The 27046-nt window shown below is 39.2% G+C and overlaps 1 protein-coding gene across 50 annotated transcripts in view; it reads right to left on the reverse strand.

Moving 5' to 3' along the window:
* The window catches only part of LOC118410928 (collagen alpha-1(XXIII) chain-like), a 130985-nt gene that overhangs the window by 37926 nt on the left and 66013 nt on the right, over positions 1 to 27046 (reverse strand). For 37 of the 50 annotated variants that reach the window (XM_035812880.1, XM_035812876.1, XM_035812875.1 and 34 more), the window contains exons 3-17: positions 11411 to 11455; positions 11030 to 11037; positions 10749 to 10775; positions 9098 to 9133; positions 8682 to 8726; positions 8143 to 8193; positions 7345 to 7380; positions 4470 to 4496; positions 4211 to 4246; positions 3441 to 3467; positions 3118 to 3144; positions 2735 to 2785; positions 1869 to 1940; positions 1064 to 1108; positions 249 to 356 (exon numbers count right to left, since the gene is read on the reverse strand). In XM_035812880.1, the coding sequence (XP_035668773.1) occupies positions 249 to 356; positions 1064 to 1108; positions 1869 to 1940; positions 2735 to 2785; positions 3118 to 3144; positions 3441 to 3467; positions 4211 to 4246; positions 4470 to 4496; positions 7345 to 7380; positions 8143 to 8193; positions 8682 to 8726; positions 9098 to 9133; positions 10749 to 10775; positions 11030 to 11037; positions 11411 to 11455 (641 nt within the window). The remainder of the gene's footprint in view (positions 1 to 248; positions 357 to 1063; positions 1109 to 1868; positions 1941 to 2734; positions 2786 to 3117; positions 3145 to 3440; positions 3468 to 4210; positions 4247 to 4469; positions 4497 to 7344; positions 7381 to 8142; positions 8194 to 8681; positions 8727 to 9097; positions 9134 to 10748; positions 10776 to 11029; positions 11038 to 11410; positions 11456 to 27046) is intronic. The other 13 variants (XM_035812844.1, XM_035812848.1, XM_035812853.1 and 10 more) reach the window with 13 other exon arrangements.

Genomic DNA, 27046 nt, shown 5'->3' on the forward strand with positions numbered 1-27046 from the left:
ATCACACAGATCCTCCTGGTACTGAACAACCAATCAGTAAAAAGTTACAACCAATGGTACAGACCTGTCCTTGATGCTTAACAACCAATCAGTACAAAAGTTACAACCAATGATACAGATCTGTTCTTGGTACTAAACAACCAATCAGTCCAAAGTTACAGCCTACCACATAGGCCTGTCCTTGGTGCTGAACAAGAAATCAGAAGAACACTAAAACACAAATCTTCACAAATACGACTGAAAACTACCTTAGGCCCAGGCAGACCCCTGCTTCCAGGATAACCATTCTCTCCAGGTTCACCAGGTTCTCCGGATGCCCCAGGTTTTCCTGTTGGGCCCCTCTCACCAACATCTCCCTGTGGGTGGGATTGAACACAATTGGATACTGATGTACAATTCTAAATGATCAACTTTCTTTTTGTCGATGAAGGTTAGACATCCAGGTAACAAGATACGCAAAAAAAAGCAGTGTCACTGACGATAGGTAGTGGATTCTGCCAGAAAAATCTGACCATTTCCAAAATCATATCCAGTTGCATGAGTAACTGCTTTTGGGCACAACTTTCTTCTCTCTTTTGTCTATTTTAGACAGTCCAACAGTTACAATAATTTGAGCTTGCTTTTTCAACACCAACATCTTAGTTTTTGCAGGTTCTAAAACTCATATATAGATTTTTAAGAAATTTTTTCTTTTTTCATATAAGCTTTTGCCACATGATTGTATAATAAATTGCCTTTTCTGGTTTCACAAACAAAGAGTCCTAATATATCAAGTAGTAAGAGTTTTTGTGGGGTCTTTACATCACCAAGGCTTCAACTGCCTGGTTAATCTCCTTTGGTTTAACTCCTTAGATGCAGTTATAATAAACAGACAAACAAACAAACAATGTACATAACAGGCAATAACACCAAAGCTGTTCCTATTCAATTTTGTTAGTTCTTGTTGTGTGTTTCTTTTCAAATATGCTTTACTGGAAAAACTTAATACAAACAGCATGAAGACCAGGTCTAATGAATTTTAATGTTGATTCAGCATGTAACACCACACCACACACATCCCTACCTTTACTCCATTCCTGCCAGGTAGACCATCTATACCTCGTATTCCCTACGGTAGTGTGTGCAGCAAAATAGACAGAGTTTTCATGGGGTGAAATTAAAAGTGATACAAGTGTTTACATGTAAAACGCAGTTAGAAGCAAAATAAAAGCTACTAATTGAGCATCGACCGGCTCAAAGAACAACAGACAAAATAATAAAATAAAAAGACAGAAAAAAAAAGAATAAATTAGCTGCCAGGCAACATTAATGAATATTTCAATGTAAATCTGCTTATTAGAATACAATTTCTAAAAAAAAAAAGAAAAAGAAAAGAAAAAGAACATTCATTCCTAGGAAAAATATCTCAGTAGAAAGTAAATTTCTGTCTTCATGATGTTACATGTATGTACCTCGTTAAGATAAAAACAACAAAAAATGAAAGAAAAACAAAAAATGTTGATATGTCCTAGTACTACAGTATTATCACAGCAGATCTAAGCTCCTTGGCCACACCAATTTAAATTGTTTGATCTCAGATTTTAGAGAGAAAAACAAAACATGCCAAACTGGAAAAAACGTAATCGAAACAAAACAGAAGGACCAAGTTTGTGCCTTGGTGCTCTCAGTTTTATAAAGTGAATACAGTCAAGTTTTCCTCCAAGCCCATTGCTTTCATGATCTTCGCTTTAAAAAACTCGAGAACCAACCAATAAAACTGGTGTTGCCTTGTGAGAAATAAGGAAGCAGTTTGCTAATCAAAAGTAGAGAAGAGGAAGACAGGAAAGTATGTTTCTTGATGAATAACACCTGAGAAGAAATGTGCTTACAGAAGGTCCCTGGACACCAGGTACACCTGGTGGTCCCATCAGGCCTGGCTTCCCGGGGTCGCCCTTTTCTCCCTGGAGAGAAAGGATTTAGAATTTTACAAGTGAGAACAAAAGTCAAGAAAAGCACACCAGACTGAGTATTAAAACATACTACCTGGTACAGAAAGCACATCAGACAAAACATACTACCGGGTACAGCTGCTAACATGTAAGTGTCTTATATCGTGAAAAATTTTAAAGATTTATTGATTATATTACATGGCAAACCCAGGCAGCTTATTAGCTAATATTGGGTGCCAACACATACATACATCTACACTTCTCATAGAATACACATACATGTTATCAACTCAACTGGTTAACATACATGTATACTTTAAATGAAACAACGAGATAAGCCTTAATAATATGTTCTATACATGTACCTCAACTTAATCCTTATACAAATTGTAATGATACACACAAAGATAGCCTGAAGTACGAAAATGGAATAAGAGGCAAAAAGCTAGGATGACAGAAAGAATCAGAATAATCATGTTTCAATGTCCTTTTTCCGTAAGGCCAAGACATCCCACAAGTTTTCTAAAATGAGGAGAAACTATCCTTCGAAAATGTGGGCTGTTCATATTTCTTGGACCATTCCAAAAGAACTAGATGGAAGTTCACACAGACAATCAGGTCCAGGTTCAGGTCTGGACCTTGACAAGATCCTCTGGACCTGAACCGTACCTGTATCTGAGTTTTTTTACCGTTCCCTCTCCTAGTTGACACAAATCTTCCTAACTAACTAATGTCTAAAGAGCTACAACAATATCCTGCACAGCATCTGCCTATAATCTGAGAAGTATTTCAAAGCCATACACTACCTTTATGTTGACAATCTTTCCAGAGGACCCTATAGGTATGCCTGGAGGACCCTATAACACAACACAGCACACCCCCTCAAATCAATAACTGTTCCTAACAAAGTTCATTTCTTCCAAAACATTCAAGCTATATAGCATTGCCACGCATGCTGTCGCATTCACTACAAGTACATATCCATTCTTTTTATTTAGTATACATTTAACTGAAGATTGAACATGCACAGGAAAGACAAGAAACAGATTTGAAAAAGTTTGAAGTCATGCATTAGAACAAAGTGAACAGGCAAAGAAAATGAACATACATAGAGGCATGCACTCTAGTCTAGTATATAAGTATTCTTCGTATGTTTTTTTCTACAGTTGGAAAATTGAATTCATCATACCTGAGGGCCAGGGGGACCAGGTTCACCCTGTAGAAAAGTACATATACAAATGTAATTAGTACGTCATTTTAACACATTTCATAGTCTTTTCACACACCATGGAGATAGCTTCGTACATGCATCACTTGTCAGCTCTTCTGCGATACTTTAACTTGTCCTTCATTTAAGCACCAGCTCTTCTGCAGGATGCTACATTTGTTTTTTAGGCACATGCATTGGAATAGCCATCCATCTGTCATTACATGCACCCTTCTGATATTTTTTCAAATGATTATTTCCAGTATTTTTCTCCCCCAACACTCTCATCTAGGAAGTCCTGTTACCTGTAGACCATCTCGACCAGGAAACCCCTGTGGAGCAAAGAACAGCCGAAGGATTTGCATTATTATCACGCACTACGTTGCTTCAATGCTGGAGACAACACCACAGCTGCTTTTACATGCAATACACAGGCAGGCTGCTAGGTGGGGTGATTGTCACATGCATTGCAGTTGCTGCTCATTGCAGGATGAAAGAAAATCCTAACCGTTACTTTTTACTTTACTTTAAAGTTAGCAGCAAACAATGGCAAAAGAAAATCAAAATTCATACAGTTCTACTCTTTATGATACATTTTCTTTCTTCTAATATAGAATACATGTTATGTTGTATATGTTAAGGTTGCTATTTTAAGACTAAAACTAACTTAATTCAGCCAGTTTTACAGCACGATAGAACAGACTGCAATGTTGTTTTAGTATATGCATGTATGTATGTATATATGTATGAATGAAAACCATTCTTAATATACTGTCACACAATCAATACATTATACTATATGACCCAGGATAGAACCTACTTGACATAACACTACATATCACATAGAAAGCTGATGGGTACCAATGTAATCAGGATGTAATGGGACAAAATATTTTCATCATATGACCTCCTTCAGTCAATATTAACATGATAAAATCTAAATTGACGTCAGCCCTACAGCATTGTCAATGGCTAAACAGTCTTATTTGATAATGACGGTCTCTGGCACATAGGGCACATCTGTAAGCTCACTCTGGACAAAATAATATCTGTAGAAAATAAACCAGGAACTTACAGGATCTCCAGTGAGGCCTTTCAGTCCTGGTGCACCCTAAAAAAAAGGTGGAAAAAGAAAACATAAAAGATGCATAAAAAGTCTCTAAAAAGTTATAAATGAAATTTACATAAAACATACAGGAAAATTACCAATGCATAAAAGTGGCTGTGTGCAAAATGTATTTCTGGGTCCATATGAAACTTGATTTTTTTTTTTCTGGACCATTTTGTGATTGAAACAAAAAAAGAAATTGGTGAAAAATGACATGTATACTCACAGGCCTTCCATCCAAGCCAATAGGACCCTGCATAATAAATGAGAGAAAAAATATTGTCAGTGAACGAATCAGACTAATATCTCTAGAAATAAAAAAGAAAATGGGAAATAAAAAAGACAATTTTCAAAAGCTGCCCTTAATTATCTAGCTATACAAGATTTGTAAACTGGCATGTACAAACGTACTTAAGCCATTTCTTTTAGATCAACAATCTGTGTTCTATTAATATGAAAAGGCTAGGATAGGGGTTACGGTGTATGAGAAAAGTATCATTCCCAAAACCCCTGTCACAGCTTCTACATGCTGTAACTGAACATGCTTAAACATCTTCGCCAAACAGAAAAAGGATAAAACCAATTTTGCACAAATAGATTTAACGTTCCAATGAAGAGAATATTGTGAGGTTGTATAGCTTGTATACTTAGATATGGCGGGCAGCTTTTATTTCAAAGTATGATCACGGACATTATATAACGATGTCCTTGGTGTGATATATACTATGATAATGGAATGAGAACGCCCCTATGTGCAGTGCAGACAACAGACACAAGCCGTGAAGGGAGGAGCCGACTGACAATGAGGGAAGTTACAAAAGCAGCGAGAAGAAAGGAGAAAACTCTACAGAACATGTTTGTCAGGTATTACACTTGTTACTGGTTGTCATGGATCTGTCTCGGATTAATTTGTATACATTGGATGTGATTGGTTAAGTCATCACTGATTGTCTCTCTCTTTTGTCAATCTTTTTTTTTCTTCTCGACGTTGTCAAAATTGTGGTTGTAATTATTGTTAAGAAATGCAACATTACACAAAGAAGTTGGTACCAACTACAAGACAACATCAATCAACAGGACTATGTACTGACGTCCGGTCCGGTCGCTCTGACATCCCCCTACCGTACTGCCTTTTTGCAGAGGAATAAAGTTGCCGTCGGGCAAGTGGAAATGAGTAGCAGGGGGTTTACAGTGTCCGGGATAAAGGGGGGGGGGGGCCTCCAAGCCAAGATTTCCCGCCACCTCCAAAGCAAGCACTACGATGTGAGGGTGCCAGAGTAGGGGAGGGGGGTAGAGAGGGTGATGGTAGACTTCTGCTGCATGCTTCCAAATTTCTCATACCTTCAGAGTCATCATCATCATCATCATCATCATCGCGCATCATCATCAATTCAAGAGCCAAGCCTCATTCAACATGGTAGGCAGGCTGCTTATAAGTAACAGTCAGATCAAACATCATTTTCAGACATTCCTTTCAACACAATGTGTGTACTGCTCTACTGAACGAGACATCAAAAGGACAGCAAACTCTACTACAACTACAACTCTTCCTAGTTAGAGCATTCTTCTGGAAAAAAAAGACTTCCAGTATCTTTGCAATGCCAATATTTTACACAGCAATTCCTTATCATGTTTAGGGTATCAGCAGTCATTGCAATTATTAGACTGATTGTAAAGCTACACAATCATATCAGAGGTCAAACAACAGCCAAAGAAAATTTTCAACAACAGAGTGCGTACTGATATACAACTACCAATGCGGCCATTGCACAAGCTTGATCTGCAAGTATACAAGTCATACACATAAAAAAAAAAAAAAAAAAAAAAATACAGCCATTTGAACACCTATATAACATTCGTAGTAGCACTAACATCTAATAGCAGCACATTGGGTAAAAGTTGGTAGTCTTTTCAATGACAAGCATGCCATATGTGCATAGTATCATAAGCACCATACAGTAGGTTTCTTTAAGAAAAATAAAAGAATATGGCAGCACAAAATAAAGCATGCAGTATGCACATTCTACATCCAACATTAAGGTCTTTTTAGGATACACAGCTCAGCTGATTCTATCAATTATAGATTCCCTTATTTACATGTAGCTGTACCTAGTTTGTAAGATATACTATAACATGTAGATATTGCACTTCAAATGGTCAGAATTGCGGCACAGCTTTCAGATCTCTTGTGAATTTTTCAAGTCTTTGCAAGCATTTTGAAAATGGCTATTTTACTTGCAGAATAATTTAAGGGCTTTTACAGTACTAAAGCCGGCAAATAAACTGCATACAGGGTAAAACATATTAGAAGTCCTTAAAGATACATAAAAAAACTTGAGAAGTTGAATCTGAAGCTCAATGGAGTAGCCTTGATTGGAACAACTTTCATCGAAAAATATAAGGTGTTGATTTTTTACCTTTCCTTATCACAATATCACATATTAAGTGCTTGAGTGTGTCACTAGTATAGACTGCCTGTTATGACAGACTTGCTTGTGCATTATATTCTTAAACCACACCAATCTGATTCCTTGGTTTTCAGACGTGTCAAAGTAAAAATTTAGTAAGAGGGCCATAATAAAAGATCTAGAAGGTTAAAAGAAGAAATTGTACCTGACTTCTTAACTTAATATACAAAATGCAAAATGAACACTCCTTGAAACTGTGTGTTCCAAGGTATAGACCCCCCCAAGCTTTTAAGTTGATCTTCAAAAATCATAGAACCAATTAATCAAATTGGTGTGGCCTTATTACAAGTTACAACCGCCTCGCTTGTGTGTTACAACAGTTTTTTGCTCAGTGTTACATCCCAAATGTGTGTTACGCATCAACAGCCCTGCGTGTGCGTTACAACCTTTTGCGTTACAACCATTCTGCAAAACTGCAGCTTGAAAACGTACCTCGGCCTAATATTTCATCTCTGTGAATTTCAGGCAGCGAAAAAAAGAAGGTAGGTTCCGAGTCAAACATGGTTAAAAAAAACACTATTGAACTGTCCAGTTGGGTGTGACTGTGTGTAATATCAGTGCTTGGGACAGATAATCGAAGGAATTCATGGCCAACACAATGGAGGGTTCGGGAATCCTGAAGGCAGGACACACCGGAAATCCTGGGTATCCGCGGTCACCCTTCGCTCCCTGAAAAACAAGAACGCTCTGATAAGAAAAAAATATAAATCATGTGCAGGACAAAAGATATAGTAAATGTAGTTCCAGAAGATACTAAAAGTTCTGCTGCAGTACCAAGGAGAAGCCACCAGGGGGCCTAAAATTGAGCTAATTTCACCTCAACTTTACCTTAAACCTTGGCAAAAAATAAATTTTGTTAGGGGGTCTTTGCTTGAAAAACAGGATAGTAGAGTTTTCTTCTACACAACCAGTTAATATGACCTGCTGACATTTCTCTCAGACATCTTCCTCAGAGCTTTTGCTTCTTGCTGCTTTATGTAGCCAATACAGGTGGCAAGAACACAATCCCAAAGTTTTTACCCCCCTCGTCATGGTTCATAACTGGGATTGTGTTCTCCCCACAAACATTGGCTACATATAGCAGTGAGGAGCAGAACTCCAGTCAGAAGCTTTGAGGAAGATGTCTCATAGGCATTGAAACGTCAGAGGGTTACATGTTGTAACTGGTTGTGTCAAAGAAAACTGTACCATCCTATGATCTTACAACCTGATGAAATTAAAAGGCTGAACTGTCATTAATTGTAATTGTTAATGAGCAGATGTTATTTGTACATATTGTAATCCTATGAACAGTTTCATGTAGTATTGATAATTGAGTACATTGAGTGTATAAGTCTGCCCAATTCAGTTTTTACTGCAAAGTCGATGTTTTTATCAAGAATAAACCATTTATTATAATTATTAGATAAATCATTCTCGAAATGTACTTACCGACATGCCTGGTGGTCCTGGAAGGCAAACCCCATCCAGACCTCGGTCTCCCTACAAGTGATGAAACAAACATTGGTGATGGCTTTTGCCTAAAAACACCTGTGAAAAAAAAGGTCTTAAAAAAATAGAGAAGAATAAAGAAATATTGGACTGGAAACTGTTCAAGGGTTAGACATCCAGGTTGTAAGATATACAAGATAACAGTTACTCAGGCAACTGGAAAAAACCCTCGACAGAAAAGGAGACATACGTCGATCCTTCCCTGCCAATACCTCAAGAAAATATTAGCTCCTATACTGAAGAAACAAGAGATAATAATTATTATTGATTCATCGGCATCACTTCACTTACAAATCAGTTCTGTGCTTGGTTAGTCAAACTGTAGTTGAACCATCCATCTGTCACTGATAAAAAGTTGTGAATGATACCTGCAATGTCTGACTGTTAAAGTGTTAAAAAATCAGTCCAGTTGCTTGAGTAAAAGTTATCTTGTATGTTGGACTGTATGTGAGTCAAAAATCATCCTCGCTCATTCCTACCTTGTATCCTTTATCCCCCTTAAACCCAGGGTACCCTCTTTCCCCCTGCAACACAAATGGAACATTCAAACACGATGGACTAGTCCACAAATGAACGCTCGGCAAACATCTCATCCTTTTTGCAACGATAGCTGCGCAATTGTTGATACATTCATTAGACATTCAGAAGAAAAAGAGTGGCTGCATCATTGTGATCGTGGGCACATTGATTAAGAGTGGGACAGAAGCGATTTGCAGTGTTGTGGTGTATTTGCAATGGTGACAGTGTGCGGCTGAAATGAACCATGAAAACCACCACATATTCATATGAACAAGTCAAGTGTCATCAAACGCAACAGGTTTTCAAAATAAATGCACACCAGTAGATTTATGAGTATAGAATAACGGTAAACTGTTGGCCTTCGAAGACCTCTCACCTTTTTCCCTGGAACCCCTGGTAGACCAATACCTCCCTACAGGGGAAAAAGGGAACACACAAGAAAGCAAAGGAACAAAACAAGCTCAAGTATGCTACCTACATTGCACATTGTTCACAGTAGTTGAACCAAGGCTTTAGCACATGAGGAAGATTTGGACATAATCAAACTAGTGCGAACGACTTTTCACTGCTTAAGATATGCATTTCATTTTGAGGCATAGGTGAAAAAACTTGGAAAAGCCCTTCTCCATTAATTTTCCAATGACAGGTGATAAGCCAAAATTTCCTTACAGCTTACAAGAAATGTTTACTTCCCCTTGGAAAAAAAACAGATCTCAACAACTTCTTATTGATAAAACTGCAGTGAAGTTTAAAGACATTACTCCTTCTAGGCAAAAGCCTTGTATTCAACTATTACAGAAAAATATCCTAAACTTCCTGACGATTTGAATCTGTACTGCAACATGGTGTGACAAAACACTAAATTGAACACAGTTGTACATGTGTCTACTAGAAGCAGGCAGACTTAAATTTTGTACTTTGTCCAGTATAATTAAGATAATGCTGATTCATACAAGTAAAACTATCATTCAAAATGAGATGCAATGCTAGTTGCACCATGTCTGTGGCGTAACCTACATGTGTGTCCATTGCTTTTAAGAACAGGTATCTTGGGATATCAAGTTGATAGTTTCAAAATATAAGTTTGAAACCACCGTCCATTGACGTGATATCCCTGCCTAGATACCCTGTTTTTAAAAGCAATGGTTATACATGTGTAGATTACCCCACAGATGAAGTGAATTAGCATTACAACAGTAAATGTAAACACTGATAAAATATAATGTACATCTCTTTTAGCAATATCAAGATGGCATGCCTTGCAATATCACTTCGACCTGTCAGTAGAGCAGTAAACCTCAATCGGTGAAGATTGTCAGAAATGTGGAAGCGATGCAGTAGTCTGGGAACACCCAAGGGGAGGGGAGGGGTGCATGAAGGATTGCACGCATCTCACATAATGCACTTTGTAAGTTGCATTTCAGGTTGCAGAGAGCTGCGATCATTTAAATCAGTTCTTCTACTAGTAGAACTTCTAGCACATTTTCTATGTCCAGCTGACTTTCTTATACGCTAAGGAGACACTGTTCTCTCTTTCTCTAATGGAAGTGGTTCTCCTTTCTCAGCTTGTGCCTTGTTTCTAGACTTCTTCCCAATTTCACTCAATTGCTCGCTCATTCACTCACTCGCTCACACTCACACACACACACACTCACTCCCTCGATAGCTCTATTCATGTGACATCGATCAAAACCTTACATGTAGTTTGAAATTTGGATACTGTATAATACATGTACTTGTGTTGTCTGCATTTGGAACAACCTTAAATCTCAAAATCATTTGCACTTGCACTAGTATTGCAATCTTTGTCATGCTAAACATTCTGTCTCATCTTAGAGTCCACTGCAAATCCTTAACATCATTCTTATCAAGAAAAACATGCAGGAATCAAGTCAAAACAGTTAGAATGGCATGATTATTAATAGAAAGGAAGAGGAAGGGACTTCAACATGGATTAAGTTAACTCTATATAATACACTAAAAGATATACTAGTAAGGTATATATATGGATTTGTGAGAAGGTATACCGGAAAGCCATTTTTGCCGGGTGGGCCCTGGGAGGAAAAAAAAAAAGGATGGAGAGAATCATCAAAATTTTAGTTAAAAATGCAATAATAATTTCACTAACTACAACAAAAAATGAAAATTGATTCCACTACAAACCAAAAATGTGATAATTACAGTGATCCGGGTCATTAGAAATTACGAAATGACAGCTACAATTCTGTTATTAAAATGTAATTAAATTGAATAATGGAGACATTTTAGTTTGGATTCCCTTGGTATCGAACTTGACCTCCATACTTACAGGGTCACCTGGAAGAGAAAAAAGGAAATATTAGTAAAAATTTAGTTAATTGTTCAAAAAGTCATTTTCACCAACTTATGGCCACACCAATTAAATTTGTTGGTTCTCGGATTTTAGCGAAACAAAAACATACATGCTAAACTGGATAAACATAATGATACTCAGTTATTACGTGAATAACAGTTACAGGCATATTCAAGTTATCCTTCCTGCCCGTTCCTTTCAAGATGTCTGCTTGCTTTATCTTCACTTTAAAAAAATCTGAGAACCAACAGCTACATGTAAAACTGGTGTGGCCTAAGCTGCATTTCAAAATGCAAAGCTATGGAGTTTGATGGAAATGAGATGGAGACCTTTGTTAGTATGTAAAAATGACTGTACCTGTATCACCTTTTCTGCCTCTCTTTCCTCTTCTGCCCGGGGGACCTGTAAAACACAGGAGGGGAAATATACTGTAAGTTTATGGTTTAATGATCAGACATGTATATACAAACATGTACACATCTGGATATCCTTTTTTAAAATTATTAAGTTACTTGTATAGTTTACCATCAACTTATCATATAAAAGTAGTGATAGAGAACAATTTCCAGTCAGCGCAAAAGCTAGCAGGTATTGCTGTAAATGCATTTAAGTTTGCGGGGATTTAATTTTGCGTTAGCAGGAGTGTTTGCGGTGGTTTTAAGTTTGTGGTTAAGTGCCATACACTGTAGTCACATACTGTAATGTTCACGGTGGTTTTAAGTTTGAGGTAAGACTGCCTCACAAAAATCACGACAGCAAATATTTCTGCATTTACAGTACCAAAAATTTCACTCTGTCCATCAAAAATATTCATGATGGCTGAAAAATGCCAGATTCAACGACAAAAACTGGCAACAAGGTCTCCAAAAATGACTTGGACGGAAAACATCTCTTAGAGTTGGAGACGGCCTTCGTCTGTGGATTAGGAAGTATCCATGGAGGAGTCAACAAAGCTGGATGGTTGGGATGTCAGAGGACGGAGGCACAAAGGCAGCGCCGCCCGCCAGGAGATAAGATCAGGGCACCTGGGGGCGAGGGTCGAACCACCACAGGTACTCGGCAACCTGGGCTTCCCCTGGTCTATAACACAGGGCTCGAAACTTCTTTTAGGGAATTTATGTACATGCAGTGGTGCACCTAACCTAAACCTTTAGGCGCACAACACAACATAAAATAGAATGTCTGCAAAACACAATATTTTAAAACACAATATATCATTAATATTACAGACCTTACTGCCTCTCTTCAAAACTTGATAAGAAACTCTACAGCTTTAATTTCAAACAAGCAATACAACAAAGTACACTGTAGGATATTTCTATATACTGGTGTGCAGTATTATAACAAATACCCTATTAGTGTACAAAAATATCTAGGTACACTGCACTGGTGTGACAGTCAAAAATTAAGTACACAGTCCCTATTTTATGTGAACCCAGCTTTTCGAGCCCTTTGGGGGTTCCCCTGGTAAACAACATCAGCACGTGCAAGAAGCCTGGCGCCTGGCGCAGTAAAAAAAAAGCTGACAGCTTGAATCAGACGACGATTATCTACCGAATCATCACAGCCAACCAAAGACACGATCCTAGGATTAGGAAGTCGACCGAAGAATGTACGACGGCACCAACTTAAAAATCGATGACCAAGAGCAATAAAAGATTTAAGGGATTATGGGGGGTCAAGGGTTAAGAGGAACCCTAATTGAAATAGCAAGGAGGTTATTTGGGACACATGGAAGGAGTTATATATTAGCCAGTTTATGTTTAAACTTGGTCGGCGACGGCAAGGTTCTGATAAAAGGGAGAACTTGCCATTGTTTCTAGGATCAAAAGATATTTCCTTCTTTGATGTGGGGTGATATGATCTCGGCACTACGGAGACTGGAGCCAAGGCGTGACATCAAAGACCAGGATGGCGCAGATAAAGAAAAAAATTCCAGACGTAATAATTAGGCAAACTGTTACAGCCCTATAATTACACATAGCAACCTGGCGTGTAAATAAACACAATCTTGAAAACCTGTCTACTGACGACGTCGTCCAGACTTAACAGGTGCCAACCTGTTGCAGCTTCAGGGAGATATAGTGGGAGCCAGTTAATTGCACAACCGATTAACGCACACTTCTGTTAACTGCACTGAATCCCAAAATCCCAAACTGGTGCGGTCCAGCTAGATAACTTCGCATTATTGCACCAGTCGGATAATTGCACGAAATTCGCTGGCAAATAAGCTGTGCAATCAAACGGCTTCTACTGCACAGTAGGAGCCAGTTAATTGCACAACAGATAATCGCACACTTCACAGTTCACACACTGTTAATTGCACGAAATCCCAAAATACCGTGGTGGTGCAATCTAGCTTAATATAAAAGCTAAATCTACATGAAGATGAAGTAAACAAGCATATTTTGTCTACTCCTTATCACATTAAGATGGCTGAAGCTCTTGGGTTTCTGGGAATCTAAGGAGAACTAAATATTACCCCAGCAGGCTACGGTACACTTGACCTCTATAGCCAGGCAGGGGTAGTCTATCTAGATCTGGTTCAACCCTGTCTAACCATAGGGTGAGTCACCACTCATCTTCAAAACTATCATATGTCAAATAACATGCCTGACTAATAATAAGGCCTAGGAAAAAGATGTCGTGTTTCCTGTTTCCCTACCTACCCTAGAAAAACCTGCTGACCCTAGACGTTTTTTGGGTGTGGGCAGTGGAGGTACATAGCTTCCAGTTAGGACTGAAACAGGAAACACAACATTTTTTCTTTCATACTAAGGCCTCAGCTTCAAAACTATCATATAACATGGAACATGCCTGGATAATAATAAGGAGACCATTGGAATTGTTTAAGTTCAATTGAAGAGTATACCTGAGACAACCTACAAAATTGACTAAGTAAATTTGTATTAGTATTAGGTGACTTCACATGGAAAAATTAGAAAAAATCACACAAGAACAGGAAGGAAAATTGCAGGGAAATTGTACGATAAAAGTTAACAAGACAAAGAGTTCACAAATCTTTGGCCAAATCCTTCATCACACTGAGTGATACCTTACTCCATCTTAATTACATACCAACTTCTATTTTCTTAAGATACACTCTACTTCCTTCAATCTCACGACCCTTTGTAATCCTCTTGTTCAGTAAAAATTGAAATCCGTCCAGCATTCTGAAGGGACAAATTGAATATGCCCTATGAACGCTTGCCAGAGAAGGCAAGATACACATGACGGGTCTCTCAGGCATTACTTCAATTACCAAATTCCATTGGATTTCCCTGTTAAAAGATTTAAAGGTTAGGTTGACACTTCTGGCATGCAGAACTGCATTAGTTTTCTTCCATTAACTGGTCTGGTAGTGCTGTATGTATCTCTTTCACTCAACAGTGACTGTCCCTGTTTTGGATTATACGTCTATGTAACACTGGTTCACCTTTATCCAATGGTAACCTATATTCGTTACTTGCATTTAGGGATATGAAGTCGACGGACGGCGGTTTTAAATCGGATTATTTTGAAAATATTGCAAATTTAAAACCACTGTCAGCAGTTTAGCGTCCTAAATGTGCTGTTTTTAAAGACAACGGATAAAGGTCACCCCACGGATAAAGGTGAACTAACGTTATATGCCTGTATTGCATTTTACCATGAGGGCAATTCTCATCATCATCATGTTTGGCAATTCCACCAAACAGAAAAGTGCCTACACATTGTACATTGTACCACTAAAAGATTCAATCCCTACAATACATTACCAATTTACCAATGTCTTGTTGAAAAGGGTATGGATTATGACTTTATGGGGTGTTTTAAAAATACTACTTCGTGTATTATGTTTGGCTCTCGATTTTTTTTAAAGTACTTTGTTCCAAGGCACGAATTCATTTAAAATTTTTTATGATGGTTACAAAAATTATGAATTTCTTAATGTGAGAGAAGATTATTATTTGCTTCTAAAGTTTTGCAATGTCTGCGAGGTGTCATCCCTAAGCAATGTCCCGTTTCCTAATCATTCGAGAGAGAAAAACACACACAGAAACATACACACAGACGCACATGCAGACACATACAGACACACACAGTCACCCATGGTTAAGTACTACTACTAGAACAGTATAGGCTACACCCCCTCCTTCTAAAAGCTAATTACCACATTCCTACAGTTGACAACAAGACTGCACTTCTGGGCATCTGTCAGGAAGGTGGTACCACAAGGTGCCGAGAGCTTTAGGATAAACATCATTAAGATTCCTGCAACAAATCCGTAAAATGGTCAGGCCAAGTTCAACCATGTCTATAACCAAACCGGTTGACATGCTTGCTAATGCATATTTTGCAGAACAGTGAACATGAAGAGTTTACATACGTCAGGCTTTTACTTCCAGATATACAGCTGCACGGCCAGTGCAATGGCTGAGTGGGTAGAGTGTTCGCCTTGCATTAAGTAACTTGTGAGTCTGATCCTCAGCCAAATCATACCTAAGACTTTTTAAAAATGGTACATGCTGCTTTCTCTGCTTAGCATTCAGTAATCAGGAAAGAGTATGGAAGTTGCACACACACACACCACTACCAGTGGACTAGCCCACTGCTCTAGTGAAAGCACAAAGTTGTGTGGCCCAGGGCTACTGAAACAGAAATGGGCGCCGCCCTATGCGCCATCAGGTGCAGGAAGGACTTTGTGAGACAGCTATACAATGTATGTAAATCATAATTCCTCAAAGTTTCATTTATGACCAGAAATGGGACATAAGCTGACATCCTTAGTTTACTTCCATGGACCACTTAACAAGGTGAAACTACTTGTACAACACCTTAACAACTTGTCTATTTTGGGTATAAGCTTGCCTGGTAACCATACCATCGGGAGCTCGCTTTAGCACGCCAAGGGTTGGCTTAGAACTCAAAAGGCGAGCTAAAAACGACAGGCTGACAGAGACAGGGCCATGCTTAGCAGAATGAGCAGGGTAAAACAACACCTCTAAGCCGACCAGAGGAGAATGGCGACCAGGTTACAGTAGGTATAAGACATCTGTGCTAGAAGTAGAACCGACTTCCTTGACATGAATTCAAAGTAACATCTGAAGCTACTTACCATACCAAGCCAGCCAGGCAGGGAAAGTAGAGATAGTACTTGTCAGATAAAAAATGTCTGGAAAGTGTCCAGAACCTGATTTCAGCATTCTCAGATTGTCCACAAAGGTTCCATGTTACTTAATGCTAGCTTAAGTTTGTGCTATAAACCTTATGACATATATCTGATACAGTTTCAATGCCTCTCAAAGCCTCTCTCAGGTATGTGAAAGTCCAATCGAAGCATAAAGTCAAAGTCATTAACAAAAACTTACCACTACCAGTATACCAGCCAAGTAAAAAAAGTGAAAATGTAGCAAGCATACATCATAAAAGCAACAGGCAGTGAGAAAACTGATACACTGTATATGACTGTATTCAATTCATAAAAGTGAGTGCACCCAGGCATAAACCTAGCCCTTGGCCTTCATTTTCAATATATTTTTTCCAGTTTAACATACTTTTTAAAATTTTTCAAAAATCCGAGAACCAACAAATTAAACTGGTGTGGACTTAAACAAGAGAAGTTGGGAATATCTTGCGTACAGTACTGTATAGCTGCCCCATACAAATGGCAGGACCATGAATTTGACTATATTTAATAATAATATTCACCCCATAAAACTGAGTGCACCAAGGCACAAACTTGGTTGTCAGGCTTCATGATCATTATGTTTAAGGGTTTTTAAAAAAAGTTCTTAAAAACCCAAGACCCAACAAATTAAATTAAAGGGGCCTTGAAGAAGAAAAGTTGTGAATATTTTGTGCACTGTACAGTATGGCTGCCCCATACAAGTGGCAGGACCAAATTCCTTCCACATCCCTCAGCACCTGGACAGGGCTGGATTCCCAGCTATGTGGTACCGCTTTCCTCGTGGGTTCGGTCGCCTAATGGCCTGGAGAAAGGGGGGTCAATGGAAGGTGATGGGAAGCAATAATCTACAACTACAACAGGGCTGTCTACAGCTTTACATATTATCGTTTAGCATTCCCCTTATTCATTGTTTGTGAGTCCATGTTGTTAATATTATGGTTGAATTATGAAACCTTAAATTTTCCATGAATTTCGTGTCATGCTGTTCAGATTTTTTTGGAAAATATGTTTTCATCCCAGCAAGCAAATTGCATTTTTGGGACACAGGGATGGGTAGACAGTCTGAGCTGCCTTTGAAGATGATTGCCAATGGTGTGATTTTGTGTCTTCTACGCAGATCTTTGTTTATAACTATCTCTAGCTAATGACAGAGTTTTTCCTAGCCTACAACTCAACCTTGAAGTAACCAAACTTGAACTTGAACCAACAGGTGCGGCCTATGCTGAACTCTTTCCCCATCTCTGTACGAGAGTGACAGAGGCAGAGCGATGGCATGCTGATCTGTTAACATTTAGTAACCCCTTCCTTCCTTCCCATAATTTCTTCTGTGTCTAATTTAAAGGAGTCAGCACTTGTCGGGTCACCCGTATGATTATCTGTCAGAGTCCGTTGACAGTGGACTTCAATCTTGCGATCACCCAACCACCTCCGTCCTTCCTTATCCCTCACTCCATCAAAACTTTATTAAAATTCTTAACTCCTTCCAGTTGCAATGATTATATCCTGATAACTTCCATCTAGGAACTTGTCCCTTCCAATAAGCGGTGGTGCACTGAAATCTCCCACCAGCACGTGGGCCCACTTTATTTAGATGAATGTCTCCGGGATATTTTTCTGCAAAAAATTTGGGCTGCGGTTCGAACAAATTTGCGGAGTCATTGGCCGCAGCTGGGCTGTCATCAGGATCAGTTATTACATTTATCACCTGACACGGTCGGTCTTGGAATTTCGGCGAGTAGGAGAAAGGAGCAGGTTCTGAAGATCATGAATATCCACCATGCATGCTTAGTCCAGCTGTTTGCGATCCATTAAGTGTATAAAACATGAAAGGACTACCACACAAAAGCAATACACATGTACAAATCACCTTTTAGTACCTTGAAGAGAATGCTTATTCAGTCCTGTGCATGCATTAAACTTGACAATGAGTTTAAGTATTATTGCTTCACCACAGATGACAGCTTTCTACTTTATATCATTAAGTGTAACATTTGAGATACAAAATAATTCAGTTTCCTCCTTTCCTTATAGTAATACATTGTACATGTAGCTACTGTGTCTGCCGAACCCTTGGCAAGATTTCAAGCTTCTCAGGAAGTGAAGACTTGCCCCCAGTTTGATAAGGTTTGAACCAAAGTGCCAACTCAAGTTCTCTCTCAACAGCATGAAATATAGGTGCCAGAAACACTGTGCTAAGGGACCTATTCACAAATTTATGTAAGAATTTTAGATGCCTTCTTTTGGTATCTTTTCCTATTTCCTCTCCTATAAGTTAGCTAGCAAGTACCAATTAATGTTAAGCATTTCTACTACAACAACACACATGTCCATAACATAAGAGCAAGGAGTCTACCATATCTGAATGCCTAGGCAGACAGGCAATACCAGTGGTTAGTTCGTCGCTGCTCCCTTCCTTTGGAAAGGAATGCAGGAAGATAAGGGAACAGGTACTTAAACAGAGATACTGCTAGAAAACACTTGCTCGGCCCACTTAAGTGTATAACTACTCTCAAGAAGCTTGAGATATGCCACACAGTGATCTGATCAGACAGTGACTCTACAATCTAGGTAAAACTTTGGGACAGTGCCATACATATATAGAGAGAATATACATATACATGTACTAGTATACGTTAACTGGATGTACAGTGCAAAGGAACTAAGGATATCTAACTGAAGACAACGTATGATATATTCAGTTTGATTACACATCTATACAGACTTCACCTGCTGGCCTGCAGTACTGACATTCACCAATAGGGGGCTCTGCTAAGGAAAAGGCACTGCACTGGAGACGACTTTCCTTTCTTTCTCCTTTCAAGCATTCCTATCTGGTTCTTTCACATGAACATTTCGGTTACTTACAGATAAATGATAAGGTGCAGTTTCAAAGTCATTTTTTATAAGTTTGAGAGCAGCGATACCTGTTGACATCTCAGGAGACCCAATATTGAAAGCAACAGAATAAAGGATTGCAACACTGAGAAATGCCATTCAACATCAAAAGAACCCACCGAAACTCGATACGCATCATGTAACAATTTCCCTGACAAAAATTTGAGAGTTCAATACAAAAATGCACCGTGCAGTTTTCCCAAAAGACAGCTGGGAGGATAGCAGATTCACCCTGTCCTTTCGCACCTTTAGTGGTACGAGTTTCGTCACCGGCCATGCTTGTCTGGTTGTATGGCTTGCTTTTGCAACACTCCCGAGCCGGATGAGACCCAGCTTCCCCCTCAGCATTTCCAAAATAAACATCGCCATGGACCCCTTTAGCCGGCAAGCATGCCCCACTCCGTCATTCCATTCCTTCTCTAGGAATTAACTCGTGTTTAGGAAACCGAGCACAACTGACAAGCAGACGCACTTCGGGCACCTTACAAATAAACAGGACTGGCTCACCAATGGCTTAAGAAACCTCGATAACTTAAGACGCGAGGACAAACCTACTTAGTTGCACCGCATCACAAATGGTCGATCCCTCCTCCTTCGTTAGAAACCCAGTTAAGAATTGCAAAATAAACAGTAGCTGTGTCTAAATCTCTCTCAAATGGATCCCTTCCTCTGGAGCCTTGTACTGCCAAGTCCTTACACTAATTGCCTAGCAATGACTCACACACTTCCTTGGGAGATGTCTCAAGGATGATTCTTGGAAGATCTCCTGAATCTCCCCCAGGACCCACCTGTTACTAGTATGTACTGTGTCGCTGACACCTTCTAGATTCATCTAGATCTTTCCTCCTTTTCAGTTACTTGGAAAGGGTTGGGAGGTAGAGGTTTGTTTGTTTGTTTGTTTGTCTGTCTTAATAGCAGGTAAGATTAACATTAACTTTATAATTCAAAAGGAAAATAAAAATATGAATGAAGAAAAGAGCAACCTGTCTTTATCAAGGAAGAAGAAAAGAAACTGAAATCTTGACATCTATTTGTCATAACGTTCAAGATGTACATATATAGATAAATGACAGCTTTCTGTTCACAACAACCTCATTATCTTTGGCAATAATGTTTTTAGATCCGTTAATTTTGTGACTGTGTTAACTTTGTTTCCAGGATAACTTGAGCAATAAATTGGCCTTTATGATATTTGAAAGGTGAGTGAGGTTCAGGAAAATGAAGGTCAAGTACCATAGTACGCCTCCCAGCTGTTTTCTGCAGTACTTCCAGTTTCGATATCTTTTGGAAATACACCCAGATCCAAAATATTTCAATACCAAAGTGGTTTGCTTCTGTACGTTTTGCAAGAAAGGAAGCCACAAGTTCCAAGCGAATTATATTCAAAGCCTGGAGGTTTCAATGCAGCATGACATCATTTACCTCACCTTGACCTCGAAGTCAAGTATTTTTTTCCTGCAGAAGAAAACGAGTCAACAAGCCTCTGAAATATCACACGACTCCTTGAAGTCTTTGTCCACGGAAAAAGCGGATTCCGCGGAACTTTGTTAAGGTCACTCGCCACGGCCTTAACGCGGCGGCAGTTTACAAAAAGATGTATCAATTAACTAGGGGTTCGATTCATCACTGTTGACTTATGTGTTCCACTTCTGCCTCTGCGACCGGCACCTTTTCTCTTCGAGTCAGGAGGCGGGTGTCCGACTGAAATACTTTCCTTTTCAACCACCGGAGCGAGCCAGTGGGGGGAGGAATTGAAAAAGGGAGGCGGCACAAAAGCGGAATTGTGGTTGGAAAATCGGCGGAAAGCCCCAGGTTGTGGCGGCCACAAGGTAACAATGGCCCTTGCAGAATGCATTTTCCACCTTTGCTAACCGTGACAGTACCACTCTCCTTCCAATGGGTAGAAAGAAAGAGCCGATTACAACACATTACCAGCCCATCTGTGCAAGGCTAAGGACAACATGCCTGTGCTTCTCATTTCCACTGGTATAATAGCTCTGCACCAATTCCAACAAGTGCTACCAACTAACCGCTAAGAAGTGCCGGAGGAACAAGTTAGCATAGACTACGGAGTAACTCCATAAAGAGATATGGTTAACTGCTTTATGGACTCTTTCAATGGTGATAGATATAGCTGTCAACTGCACTCAACAAAGACATAGGTCTCACAAAGCGGTGCGGGAGGGGGGCAGGAAACTGTCCCACTGAGTTGCCACGGGGGTTGTCATGGTCTAACAAGACATCTGTGTTCCGACAAAATCTTCCCACCTAAATCCCACAAAGACTGCCGCATTCACATTCAAGAAAAAAATTGTCAAAAATTGTCCATCTGTACTACCCTCAAATACATTATTATACATGTTATGTTTCTGTTAGAGCACTGTTACTAAAAGTAGTCCTTACTCAAGGCTACAGAATTTTTAGCAAGTTGAAGTTCATGCAGCCTCAATACAAACAAAGAAGAAAATACCAACATCTACATGTACAATACCTACACAAAGTAATGTAAATAAATGAAACAAAGCAATGTAACTGCATATACTGTGATGATTAATTAGTGTGCTTTATCTAGCGTTTTTCCTATTTATTTTTTACACAATCCAACAATACTTAGCATATCATTTTTCAGGTGTCCCACCAAGGAAATTAAGCTGTTAACCCCAAGTATGACAAAACATCCTGAACCCTTGTAAATCTAGATTGAACTTGACAGGAGGCAAACAAAGTCAAGTTTTGTGCAGGGGACAGAGATTAAGCACCAACTGAACCTGATCTTGACCTTGAGGGCGCACCATGCCCCCTCAGATGGGGAGGTCTGTTTGTACCCTTGACAAAAGGCACAAAGGAAACTCAAACTGCTTAAAACATGACTTCCCACAAGTTAAGGACACTATTGCAAGTCAAGTAAAGACAAACCCTGCCCAAGAATACTGCTCAGGGGACTGATGGACACTACTGACAATACAAATACTTTTGTACCCTTGACAAAAGGCACAAAGGAAACTCAAACTGCTTTAAAAACTTCCCTCTTTGTTTAAGGACACTATTGCAAGTCAAACCTTGCCCAAGAAGACCACCCAGGGCACTGATAAAATCTGGTCTTTGTGAAGAGGTGACCATTACAGACAAGATTCTTAATGCAGCTTATGTCAATAAGAAATATTCTAACTAAAAAGTGCAAGTGGTTACTCTCCAAGCAGAGGTTGGTGGGAACAATCGTGACCTTTTCCTTTCATCCGTTTTTTAGATTGGTGGGAAGGCCGATGAAAAAAAGTGGTCATTATTTTTCCCACCAACCTCCGCTTGGAAAGTATGTTGTTTGTACAGGTTTAACTGTACAGGATTGTGATTCTGCTGCAATTTGAGCATCACCTACCTGGCCCAATAGATTATCTGCACAGGCTAATGATCACATGTAGCTGACCCTACACTCTTACAGGGCAAAGTCAACACTAACAAGGGCATTTCGGACATGGTACCTCGGTACTACGGATATTGCCAGATTTAGACAAAGCTTTGGCTATAATACAAAAAGGAAACCAGCTCCGTAACGCGACACGGACTGTTCCCAAATGGAATGAGACATCTCCTGGCATTGTACCCTACAGTTCAATGCCAAGTTTAACGATGAAAGTGCTATCAAAACATAACAGGACGGACCTTAAATCCTATAATCCGGTCTTACTGGGTTCTACCAGTATCAGTCTGCAACCTTAAAATCCTTTTTTGTGTGTACTGGATATATTGACACCTGTGTGGGGTACTTTGGCTGCATGTGCATTTCGAAAAAAAAAGGTACAACAGGCAACCACAGGCGAAGTATGGCTTCTCTTCTCTTCTTCATAACTGTGTTATGTTCTTTTAAGTGCACTGGTGTGATGCTCCGTCATACACGGAGTATTCTCAATAAGGCCTAGGAAAAAAAATGTTGTGTTTCCTGTTTCCCTACCTACCCTAGAAAAACCTGCCGACCCTAGACTTTTTTTGGGGGTGGGCAGAGGAGTCACAGTTTCCAGTTAGAATTTTTATTCAGCCTGCTTCCTATTGAAGCAAAAACACTGCTTGTCCTATCTAATGAAGGATAAATTATCTATTGTGCACAAAATTAAAGTTTGACATTAAAAGAGAAGTGTCCTCATGCACTTCAGTTTACTTTGTTTGACTGTATTGTAATATGTATCACTAGAGTTTTGGCCAGCCAAAAAAAAATTACAAGAAAAAAAAGAAGATAATCCCTACCTACCGACCCTAATTTTTTCAGGACTGAAACAGGAAACACAACATTTTTTTTCCTTGGCCTAAGTGTGTTGGGTACTTTTTTTAAGTGCAGAGGTTTGTCACTGTTAAACAAGGGATGCCATCATTATGTCCCCATCCAAAAGTACCTCTTTTCCAACCATACACAGACCCGCGCACGAACAACACAAAGAGCATCTTAGAATGCTCTTTATTCTTTGTGAAAATCACCTCCTTAGAGTAGACAAGCAATTCTTCCTTCAGTTTGAACTTGATTAATTTGGCTTGGGCGAAGGACCTGTCAGGCTTTGATTGTTTTCCTTCTTACAACAGGAATGTTACTGAAATAGTTTCCTTGCTTCCTGTACATGTAAGCAATGTTTGCAACCACATCTTCTTCTGTTATGCAAAACCATACAAAACCACAAATGCTACCCAATGCAAAACATATTATTTTTGACAAAGGTAAAACCTAGCTTGTCTTCACCCTCATTCCAGTTGTGACCTCTTAGAGACAAAGATTGTCCGATCTCTAAAGGAATTTCATAGAAAAGGGACTAATTCTAAATGTACGAATTACATTTGAGTGACATTTCCATACGATCCTTGGGAGTTAGCGAATTGACTTGTTTAACCAGTTTTCTAGTTAGCTGTACTACTTGTATTGAACTGTCAGTTCATTCTAGTGATGCTGAAGAAGAGTGATGGATGTCACCGAGTGAAAACGTCTGGAAATAAATTTCGGTTTTGTTATCCAGTTGTAAAGATTGAATTGTATTTCAATACATTAACATCTAGCATCATATTCCAAAAATGAAATCAAGGGTCACTCAAGTCGCTCATCAGCTGATCACTGTCTGGTTGGAAGGGGGCCTTCTCCATTACATGGGCCAGTGTCAGTTCCTTCCATCTCCTATTAATACCCTTGTACTTCATGCAGCATGACAGGTGCAGCCTACAACTCATCTTTGCACACCAACCACACACAGCTGCCACCAACATCAAACCGCTGCGCAAATATTTTCCTCGTGTCACTACATATCAATGGAGAAGCTCCAGGATCATGACAGACTGAGCAGGGATGGACATAGCCTGATTTAATCTCGCTTATAGCAGCCCGCCCAACATCCACCAGTTACAGCCCTGGACAGCGGAGTCTGTGTTACACAGACTAGGATGGACACGTTTAAAAAAATTCTCTTGTCTTGTCGGGCAAGAACATAAAAAATTCCTATTTCTGACTGACTGACTACATTAGGGAGGTAAAAGCCAGTGAAAGGTGAGGGATGGGCTCTGCCTTCCAATACCGTGCCCTATACACACAATGCGGATAACAAGCCTTCTAAAAAGGCTATGGGACTACCTTTAACTGCCATTTCCTTTGTTCGTTAACTCAATCATCCATATGGCATTGTTCAACAGTATGCAGCGGTGCATTTATGATGTCATTTATGATGTCAAAGTATTATAATGGTCTTCCAAGCAAGCATACTGTAGTTGTCAGCCATATTGTTGTTTTCTGACCATATTTGGTTTGTTTATCGGTACAACCAAAAAAGGAAGGGCTGCTTTACTTGCAATACAGTAGAAGCCAGTTAATTGCACACCTGATTAACGCACACTTCTGTTAACTGCACGGAATCCCCAAATCCCAAAACAGTGCAGTCCAGCTGGATACCTTCGCATTATTGCACCAGCCAGATAATTGCACGAAATTTACTGGCAAATAAGCCGTGCAATTAAGCGGCTTCTACTGTACCAATATTCGTAAATTCTTCAAGTATGAAATAAAATTCAGAAAATATACTATACAAAATGTCATGAACGTGAAATTTTGTTGTATCCAGCATTGGGCACCTTCAACAAGTTGAGTGAGTCCAGGCTAACTGCTGGATTTTTTAATGGTACATTTCTGGGCCATGTTAGACATGGGTTTGCCATTTGAAGAATGTTTAACTTGAAGTTGAAGTTAAAGGCAACTGAACATTTCACTCATCAATTCAAATCCTACGCACACTTAGTCTAAATGTGCAAGGTAGTTGTCTTGGCATTTTGGGCGAGAAGTAAAGCTGTTTCAACTTTCAACATTCCAAGTTGTCACTTCCCTTTTAAGCAATGGACAGACAAAAGCATGAAACCTTCAAGTTGAAAAAAATGAATGTATAGAACTCCTTTTGGTGGGTAGCAATGCTAGTAGTTAGGGCAAATCATACTATCTATAAAGCTGACAAGAATGGATCATATGCTTGCTGTTTGACAGAAAGGATTGCTAAAATGTAACTGGAGCTGCAAAGCAGCAGTAACTAAAAAAGTTCTCATGGAAAAAGTTGAGGCTTTTAGCCAGTACCGAAAAGCAATAATTCAGTCCAGAGTGACCTCTGTTTGACAGATGGAAGAGGCTCAATCAGGCTCCCTGTCTCAACCCGTCTGTTACCATGGCAACGGATACACAGTGAACTTGTCCCGTCAGCCCGCACCTGCTTTTCTGCACTTTTCAAATGGACAGAGTCTTCTCAAGTACGGCGGATACAGCTCAGACCAGACAGAAGGCATTCTTGTCAGTGATCCAGACAACTGATGGGAAAGATGCACATTCAACTTGCCTCGGAGGTAAATGTACAGGCAGCTGAGAGACAATTATTTCTTTTTTTCCTTTTTGTAGTTTTTTTTCTTTCAAATCTTTTCCATGTTCTTTTTTTATTCAAGTTTCAAACAGGCACAGTGCTCAATAGATATATACCGCGGATTAAGAACTAATTTCTTAAATGCACTAAATTAAGTGACAGATCCATTGCAAGAAGTCATACCATGTATCTTTCAAATTCTACATACTACATGTACTAGATGCATGATCATATACTGAAAAGGACATCTTACTTACTTAAGTTATTGGTCATAAATACTACCACAAATGGAACGCTGCCAGAAATAAGGTAACATTTTCAATAAGAAATCTTAAGTGACTGACATATGTTATATACGTTAGTTATCAATTAATTGCTTTTCCACTTCCTTCTAACCTCTAAACATATTGCAAACCTGATAACCAAAAGGCATAACATAACAAATCCTGTGTAATAGAAGCCCTTATTTTGTTTTGTTACTTAAATTCTTCACAATTCTAAGAGGTTCTGCAAACCATTACCGGTAGCCCCCTCCCCGTCCCCTGTATGTGCCACTACACTAGTCCGTCATCACCTGTCTGACATGTTAATTCCTTCGCAACCTTCGGAATTCTGAGTCTTTCCAAACAAACACCTTACTGCATGTTACGTTACAACTCAGATAGTGCTGGGTTTGAAATTCTCTTTTGGCGCTACCTGTAGTGCAAAACTACTAGCTGTCAAAGCATTCTTCTTTTCTCCCTTCTATATTATTACATTGAAGTGTACATTTATTATGTAACAATTCCAGCAAGATGAAGACTATATCATGAAACATAATTTTTAAGCCCACAACCAAAAACGACTTCTATTAGTGTACAATATGTCAAGAGGTATAATACTATAATGACTATCTAGAAAGAAGCATATCCCATAATCTAACCTGTCAATCTTAAGTCACTTTCTGTTAGCTTGTTTGTCACAAACCAATTCTGACAAGTTACAGAAAAGAATTATCTTCATGCTCCCAGCTTTTTTTATCACTCAAATATTGAAAAAAAAAAAACTACTTTTTTTTAATTAGCTTCA

This window comes from Branchiostoma floridae, chromosome 3 (assembly GCF_000003815.2).
Source record: "Branchiostoma floridae strain S238N-H82 chromosome 3, Bfl_VNyyK, whole genome shotgun sequence".
NCBI classification, from domain to species: domain Eukaryota; kingdom Metazoa; phylum Chordata; class Leptocardii; order Amphioxiformes; family Branchiostomatidae; genus Branchiostoma; species Branchiostoma floridae.